Below are 9,228 nucleotides of genomic sequence, written 5' to 3'. Positions count from 1 at the left end.
TGGCAGAAAGAACATAAAAACTCCATAAACACACTCTAGGTAGTACCAGGTTTCACAAGTTTCAGATTGGTACATCAGTCACAATAGAAATCTCCTTTTCCCCCTGCCATTTCTTCCCCCTCCCCCACCTACAGCAGGCCACCAGTACTGCACTTGCAGACTGGAAGACAAATGGGCAGCTGCCTCTGGAGGCAATTGTGAGGAGACTAAAGATCAACTTGCAGCTGGCACTTCCACCCCCACCTCCCCTTAATACTCCAGTCCACTTGCTGCCAGACAAGGATCATGAGTCAGCTCCTAAACATATTCTCCTTGAAACAATAGCTATAGCTCTCTGCTGCAGCTATACTGCTACTCCTGCTCCTAGGGACACGCCAGGGTTCTGAAAACAAAAGAACTGATTTTAACCTACAGCAGCACAAGGCTAGAAGGGAATGATACAATAAGCATGCAGGAAAGAATACCATGTTAAACCTGCAAGATTAGTAAAGCTAATTTTGACTTGAAGCAGGCATTAAGTCAGTGCTGTAAGGAGAATCTGCAGGAGGAGCAAAGAGAAGTGGTTTTGGGGATATATGGTAAAGCAGATGGCTTTTGCATCAACCTTTTCAGCTACAACAGGGTACAGTTTTGTACCACAGCACTGTGGGCTGCAGTGCTAATTAGGGGGCAAAGAAGCCAGTTTAGGCTTTACAAATTAGCTTTATCACAACTGCAGGAGCAGCTCCCTCATTTCTGAGCAGCCAACACTCACTGAAACTTCTGTGTTCATATAAGTGAAACTCCATCATGCATCTCTCAAGGACATTTCAAGAGGACTCCCTTGAAGAAAAAAAAAAAAAAAAAAAGCAAAAAAAAAAAAGCTTCCTTTTGCAAGGGCAACACTTCAGCTTAGCAGCTAATGACACCAAACTAAATTCTTAACTTTTCTGACCCAAGCACCGTCAGATGATAAAGGATTCAAAGAAGAAGTAAGAAAACACATCGGAGATTTCTCAGGACTAGATGTGAAGTGATGAACTGGTGGTGACCACCAAACACTAAAGAGCTGTGTACACAGTAAAGGTCAGATACAGAAGAGCCTGTGCCCATGCAAAGCACCCTCAAGAAATATCAGTACCCAGAGCATGCCTTACCTGCAGGCAGTTCACTGATATCCTTTGAAGAGTTGTTGCTGGAAGAGCTATGGTACAAGCTAACATGTTAGGATACTGAAGTGAATGTTACTTTTACATTTTTATTCCTAGCTAAGAAATAGGCAAAAACACTTGTATGAATCTGTGCTTTCATGGGGGGTTTTTTGGGGGTTTTTTTTGTTTTGTTTTTCATCTGTCAATTCTTCTGAAGAAGTCTCTGACCCAAAATACCAACATGTTTTGAGCCACGTCAGCCTAGAAGATGGTGACAGAAATAAAAAACTATGCCACAACACGTTCAGAGATACAGGAATACAGGACAACTAAAGAGAAGTCTGCTTCTCCTTCTGCAGGACCCTGACAGATGTCTGTGGTGGAACTGCACAACACAAATTAGAAGGTTCTACTGCTAATGCAGGCACCAATATTACCATCAACAGAAATGTGAATAATGCATATATTCTTCATAAAAAGATGGCAGACTGTATACGTGGACATCTTTTAAATTATTTTATTTTGTGTAAGCTAAAAGGAAATTTACACACTTAAATCTCAAAAGACCTTGGGCATGCACATTGACCTTTTCAGAGGTTCTTCTACATAGCTCTCTTTTTTCCATAGGAATTTCCCCAGACATTTACAACCCATAGTTTTTTACTGTATATACAGCCTAAAACCATAGCAATCTATGATTATGTCATTTTACACTGTGCAAAATCAAACAGGAATAGTGGTACAACAGAAAATAAAAAAATTTAACAGGTAAATTTCATTGTAAGACATTCATTTAGTTTGGTCCTTCTTTTCCAAATCAAACTGATTAAAAGCAGACAACCTTCTAGTGACCAAAATAAAAAAGGAAAAAAAAAAAAAATCAAGTTTTTAGACAGTAATCTGTAGCTGGAACAAGAAGTTACTGACATCATACCTTTCAAAAGGCTATATAGTGACAGAGTCATACTATTGAAGTTTAAGAACACAGAAACTGATCAGCCAACCAATCAAACAGAGGGGAGGGAGAGGGGAGAAGAAAAGGAAAAACACATCTTAAGCTTGTTAAAATATAAAAGAAATTATTGGGTTTTAAAGAAATGACATTAACTGAAAATCCAGGATAGGACAACGTAACCTTTTGTTTTTTCCCAGCAACACGTATTTTAATATATGCAGGAAAGAAATAGATGCTCAATGCAATCTAAAAACCTTTAAGGGGGACTTCACTGATTGTGAAGATTGAAGTTTTCATTATGTGTTTCTTTATTTTTTTTTTTACCTTTTTAAAGTTTTGTAAGAAGGACACCACCAGTGTATTTCACAAAGACATAAATGTATACACCCCAGCACAACAAAAAGAATAGATCTTCAAAAAGATTTACCCCCAATTATTTACATTTTTCTCTAATATAAATTTAGGACTCCAGTATGTAAATAAATATACATTACTATGTATACCTTTCTAGTGCTGCTTACCAACAAATCATCTGAACTTGATTTTTTTAATTAAAGCAAGATTGCTTTTTACGACCCACAGAGGGAGAAAAAAAAAAAAAAAATCAAAAATCAATAGAAAACGTCCAATTCACATCACTTTAGTCTACCTTTTCTTGGCAGCTTGTTGAAGGTGTTAATGTGGCTGGGAACATCAACACCTTGGCATGCATGAAAGTTAAGTCAGGAAGGCTAGAAATCACCTTGGCAGCCTCTTCACTAAGATGTTCTTCCTTTTTAGGCTTCCTGTTGAGAAGAAAAGAACAAAGTGCATTAATCCAGTACCTGATACACTTTGGATCACTGAAAAAAACGCTGATTAAAGTAACGTTCTGACAGTGTCTCCCATTGACAGGCACTTCTGTAAACTACTTGAAGGTAGTCTAATGTTATAATACCTACCTACCTACCAAGAAAATGTTAACAAAGAAAGACAGCAAAGTGTTCCTGAGTGTTCCTGAATATTGTTAAAGAAAAAAATTAATTTCCTATTCAGATGCTAATTTGTATATATTTTTTTCTTTTCTGGGGCAATGCTGTTTTGGGACTACTCACTTGAAGAAACAGCCATGCCCATATTCAAGGGATAAAACAAAAGGAGCATTAGTTCTAAACAGCCTAAATCCAGTATAATCTTAAAAAAAAAAAAAACAACCCACAAACCAAAGCAACCAACTAAGGGAAAAAATCTTGAAACGACATTAAGAAGCTCCTAATAATTTGAAAGAAATATTTTTCTTATGTCCTTTTTCTTAGGTACTTGTGCTGCATTTCCAATGAGACCATGCATCATATTACTCTGCATGGTGATCCACAACCCTTTTTTTCCCCTGGGGCTCAGCAGCACCAAAAGGTGGCTCCCAACTTGAAGCTGTTTGCTTTGTAGTGCAATAGTATGTGTAGTCATAATGATACATAGAGCAGTGTGGGAATCACTGGTGTTCACTTTGCCTTTTGCATTATTCACAAGAATTACCGAGTGCAAATGAACAGAGAGGCCTGAATCCCATGTCACTGGATTCTCACTATTATGCAAGGAAGTCACATTTCCTAAGCCAAATGAAGACTGGCTCAGACTCCTAAAGATGACTCCCCTCCCCTGCACAGACATCCATACTTTAGACAGACATCCATATTTTACAGACATCTGGCTTGTATTTGCAGAATACTGCCTATTACTAGAAATACTCAGTTTTCCATCAAGCACTATTCTGGTTCCAGAAAAGCACCTGCTATACTCTGAAATAACATTCAATACTCTAGCTAAACAAGCTCCCCCATCTTTGGGGCAAAAAAGCTGAGTCAAAAGGCTTGAACCAAATAAACTGCGTTTCCCTAGAACACTTTAGATGTTTCCTTTCTGTAGAAAGAAGAAGATCCTTTCTGTATCTTGTCTTAAGCTATAAACTTTAAACCAAGCCAAGAGAAGACCATCACCACTCAGATCACAAAGCAGCATGTACTTATATTTTCTTTTGTCAGCACCCATCAGGATTGTTTCCTGAACTGATCAGAGATCAGGGGAAAGCAAGGGCCTATGTGTTTGCTTCAGCAGCAGTCTCCAAATTTCTAAGCTAGGAGGAGAAGGAAAAAACAAATGGAGTCAAACTCATCCTTGACATCACTGATTCTTGTGTTGACACTGAACTATCGCTTTTGTTGCTACTTGAAATCTCTGCTTGATGAAAGATCTCTAGATGAGGCAGTCTAGATACTAAATCTGACTTTCCTTCACTAGAATAGCAATATTTTCTTTTCTCTGCTGCAGTGGAATTTCATGAGCCACTGACTAGGCAGATTACCAAATTCTGGAGCATAAACAAAGCTGTGTGCTGGATTTATGGAAGGAAGAAGCAGAGAGCCAGTGTGTGTGCCTCCTTCTCTAACAACTTCACAGTCAGCTCTGTTTGCACTCGAAGGACTATCTCTGAGCTGTTGAAATGTGGTTGTCACCCACCACTGTGTTATCAGTATCTGGTGCCACTATTAGTAATCACTTACCACAAGCCTCTTAAAGGTACAAACTCCTGGTGATCAAGCTAACAAAGAAGTGTTTGACAGAGGAAGCCAAAGGAAGAGGGCTGACTCAGACATCTGCATTAAAAGGAGTTCCTGTAATTGTTAATCAGGCACCGAGATGGAGCTCACACACTCTTTGCTATTTATATGCCTCTTCCTCCTCTGCTCAAGTGTGGCATGCCAAAAAATTGCAATGCTGGGCCCCAGAGGCAGTGCTGCATTTTTTTTGGTGGTATTAAGCAGGACCTTCATCACAAGATGATGCTATTGCTCTTGCTGTACTACCTGATCTCTGCAACATCACCACAGAATGTGCACAGTGAGCAGCCAGGTGTGAATCTCACCTGATTACTGAATGTTCCCCTCATGGTTGGGGGGCCTTTGCAATAGGTTATCTACTTCATGTGCTCTCTAAAAAGTATCTATAAAGGACAAACCAACACACTTACACAGCAAATGTTGTTAACTATGACCAAGTTGCAGCTATAGATAAAATCACTTGGTAATGAGTCTCAAAACCTTTTCCAAAAATCAGTGCAGAGAGGGATGATGCAGCCTAGAATCTCCATTCTTCAATGGACCAGGGCAGGTTCCTCCAGAAGACAACAGAACTGGACACTGCAAGTATCCTTTCTGTGTAAGTCACCTTTGGCAGCAAATTTTACCAGAGAACCCTAGAGAATCACTCACTAATTCTCTTCACTTAAAATACAAAGTAGCATCATCACTGCAGACTGTTTCTTACTATTAAAGCTTACCAAATTACCTAGTAACTATGATGCCTTTTCACAGAGGCAAGAGAAAGAAGAGTCTCAGGTGCATTAATTTCAGTCACCACTTTTGCTGAAGATGATCCCATTGTCAAGAGACTTTTTCTAAACCTTGGTCAGTGGAGAGCTGTGGCAGAGCTTCTATTCCTGCAGTCTTTATTTCTAGCTATCAAGGCTAACAGAGCAGACACCCAAATGGACTTTTCAGTGGCAGCTGTCTGGCTTCTGTCTGCTTTGGAACCAGAATTTTTGATTATTAAAACATTCAAGGACCCAACACTGGCTATTCAGGGATTAAAAGCACATTTTACAGAACACTTTGCCCACATCTCTCTCTCTCCTCTTGCACTAGGTTACAGGTCCTGCCAAGATAAAGGGGATGCCTTTACCCAAGCAAATAATTACAAGTTTCTCTACCTGCTGGCATCAAATTTCCTTTTCAAAGGCATTTTAACATTAAGCTGCAAGAAATTAGACTGACAGACAAGAAAGCTGTTGGAAGAAAATTTAGCAAGAAATAGAGAATGCTTTGTCGATGTGTCACTGATGCTTCAGTTCTGTGTTTTGCATTCCAACCCCTGCAGCTTTCAAGTCTTTCAGGACTTCAGTCGTCACTTGTGTGCAAAGGGTTTAGCAGATAGCACCATCAAGGTCAGGCTATAGCAGCAACAATGAGTTGATTAGAAAAATGCACTTAAAAAAAAAAAAAATCTATCTGTAATTAAGAGTTAGCCTGCTCCATTCAACACCACCCACAAGGAGTATTTCCAGTTTAAATGAGGGTTTTGGCCATTTCTTGGAAAGGTACCAGTGCTCTGCTTTCCTTCAAGAAGACAGCAGATAAACTGATCTCTGCCATTTCTACGGAACCAGGCAAGGCTGCACAGTGTTTCAGTGGAATGCTGCACTGGATCCCTGACTTTCCACACCTACTGCTGTGGTCACAGTTCCAGGCTCAAGCTGAGGGGCAAGTTTCCCCTCCTCTCCCAACACTCTCCCGAGACACTGACTTTCTAGCTTCAAGAGTTGGGTTTGCAAGCAAAAGATGGGGCTATTTCAGACAAAGATGACCCTTCACGTGGCTTCTCACAGCTAAAATATGGTGGGTTTCACTCTAAAGTTTATCCTTACAGATCCTGAGTTTAAGACAAGTTACAGACAGACACAGGATAGCACAACTGAAGCTGACACTGGCCACATCATCCCTAAATCAGTTATGATGAATTGCAAATAGCCCATATTTCTAGATTGGTGCACGAATGTCATCCTTATGGAGCTGGCTGTAACCCTGCCACAGCTATTTTAAAAGTCTCTACTCCATTAAGAAAGAATAATAAAAATCCCAAAACTATTTTATTAGAAAAAGCTAGCATACAGCAACATATTTGGCATACTGCTGAGATAAGACCTCATATCTCTGAAGGTTTCTAGCTTGAAAAACAGACTGCTTTTCTTTTGGAGAGCATGGAATAAAAGGAGAAAAAAAAAAAAAAGACTTGAAATTTTAAAAATTCCTAGTTGATAAAAGCATACAAAATGTATGGGACAGTGAAAACAGATGCTTTAAAGCAGCTAATCCTTATGTGTTTCTAAACTTAACTGTCCAACCTCAGGTCCCCAGCTTCCTCCTACAGCCTGATATTGCTACAGCACAGACCTGAAGTATCTCCCTATCAGCAAGCAATGCTCTCTAGCACAGAGGAAGAACTTTGCCATCTGGATAAAGAGCTCTAGCAGCATAAGTAAGAGCTTTCAAGTGCACTGTAGAAGCATTGGAAAAAAGCAATCCCCTCACAACAAAAAACAATATAGGAAAATGAAGGTCAGTACTAATTTAAGCAAAGCAGACTTCCTTGTTCCTTTGTAAAGAAAAAGTAAGCTAAAAAGTAAGCTAAGCCATCTTAAAGCAAGCAAGCAGGTACAAATCAATGAATGGAGATAAAATTATTAATAAAGATACACTTCAAGTTTGTATGTCCTGCTGTGAATTTGTGGTTACTTCTAAATTAGAACATATTACAAAATAATTTCAACTGTAGCTATGTTTTCTAATCAGTGAAAGTCAAACTTTTCCACTAGAGTATCTTCAGAAAGAGTACACCCACGTCACGGATAGAAAAATAGGCAATGAGACAAAACCCAGCACTGAAGTGTAGAGTTCCCTCTACTGGTTCTTCTTTGAAATGTCATGGTTCGTTGATCTTTATTAGTAGTGTTCACTATGAACATTTTCACTGCAGGAAAACTAGCAAGATAGTTTTCTCAATAAAAGAACATGTTTTGAAGGAGCTCTTGAATACTAAAATTTTAGTCATTTTAGGGAAGTCAGCTATCTCCCACCACTACAAGTAACTGCATTTCCCTCAACTCATCAGCTGTGCCTCCTCAGGTGCTATGCTGCATGGAAAAGCAACTAGTTTTAAAGTGCTGAATGCACTCTAAAGCTCATTGATGAGTGAAGATGTGTTGCTATCTACTAGATGCAAAGCAACTAATACTTGTTGCATGTTGAGGTATGCAGTTCCTCAATAAAGTAAGTGTTTTAGTTGATGGGAATCACTCAGAGATTCTTTTAAAGGGCACAGACACTAGTTACATGTTAGAACTGTCCAAGCTCCTACTGCTAAAACACACATTCAAAAAATAATCTCAAAGAATACAAGCTTATAACTGGAGGGACTGTTCTGTACCCACTCAACAGGACAGACTTCAAGGAAAGCATTTGACACCCTAAAGCCTTTATATAGGTTTTACCTATAAAACAGTACAGAACTTCATATTAGCTCCATGAAAAAGGGACATCCTAAACCTTAACTTCCAACACCAAAATAAGTATGATGTTTGGTCACTGAATTTTTGACAGATGCTAAAAATAGACATGGGAAGGGATGAATTTTGCCATAATTATTAGTCAGTCTAATAATTTTACTTGTGGAACACTTTGAATTATACAAGACAACCCAGGAGAGCCTTCTGCCCACGTCCCAGGTCACTGAACTCTATGGTTCAGTTAAACCTTACATTCTCAGAAAACATCTCTGTTCTTCAGAAAGTCAATTCCTCCAGTTCAGTCTTTTGCTCTAGTTTTTCCACTTAGGTACTGGTGATCATTGTCTTTCAGCTCATGAATCATTTTCCATCTTGTTTTAGAGTACTATCAATTTCATATTTTGATTTAGTTAAGAAATTTAAGGCCTGATCACTCGAGAACTTCTGACACATACACTCCTTACGTTTCTTGAAACCCTTAGACAAAGAGAAAAAAAAAAGCACACCAAAGAGTATTTACCTTGTGGATGTGCTTGCTTTCTCCACTGTGGACATCAGTCTTGCAAACGCATCAGTCACTCTGTTGCTTGCATTGGAAGTTTCCAGTTTTGAGGTTGTCAATTCATACAACTCGGGGTCCACACCTTATAGTGTAAAACAATAATCAGTGATGGTTGGAGGCAAGTGCAGCCATAATTAGCCACAGAACAACTTTCTAGAGACTGTTTTCTGTAAACATCTGAATCATAATTTCGAGAGACATGAAAAGAACATGACCAAACACATCTGTGTTTCAGAGACACTGTCCCCTCTCTCCACCCTTTTCCAGTAGCTTTTACAGTTCTACTACAAAACACACACACATTGGATCAAGTCTCGTATACAAGGTCTCAGTTTAAGAACAAACAAAAATTTGATTTGCCTTTTAGAATGAAATGCTGTCAAAGGATCAGCTGTGTTAAATTGGATTATTTCATGTACTTCAACTCAACTTTGTAATAAGAGAACACTGCATGTTAACAGGGAGCAACTCTCTAACCAGAGAT

The 9,228-nt window shown here is 39.0% G+C and overlaps 1 protein-coding gene across 4 annotated transcripts in view; it reads right to left on the bottom strand.

Moving 5' to 3' along the window:
* Nucleotides 1–1,631: 1,631 nt before the first annotated feature.
* Nucleotides 1,632–9,228, bottom strand: part of AFTPH (aftiphilin) — a 48,144-nt gene continuing 40,547 nt past the window's right edge. For all 4 annotated transcript variants that reach the window (XR_011725142.1, XM_071740176.1, XM_071740175.1 and 1 more), the window contains 2 exons: nt 8,703–8,826; nt 1,632–2,870 (listed from right to left, as the gene is read on the bottom strand). Coding sequence is in view for 3 of the 4 variants with exons in the window: in XM_071740176.1 (XP_071596277.1) it covers nt 2,726–2,870; nt 8,703–8,826 (269 nt within the window). In the remaining variant the exon portion in view is untranslated. The remainder of the gene's footprint in view (nt 2,871–8,702; nt 8,827–9,228) is intronic.

The sequence above is a fragment of the Heliangelus exortis genome, chromosome 3, assembly GCF_036169615.1.
Source record: "Heliangelus exortis chromosome 3, bHelExo1.hap1, whole genome shotgun sequence".
NCBI lineage: Eukaryota > Metazoa > Chordata > Aves > Apodiformes > Trochilidae > Heliangelus > Heliangelus exortis.
This window is presented reverse-complemented; position numbering and strand designations above follow the sequence as displayed.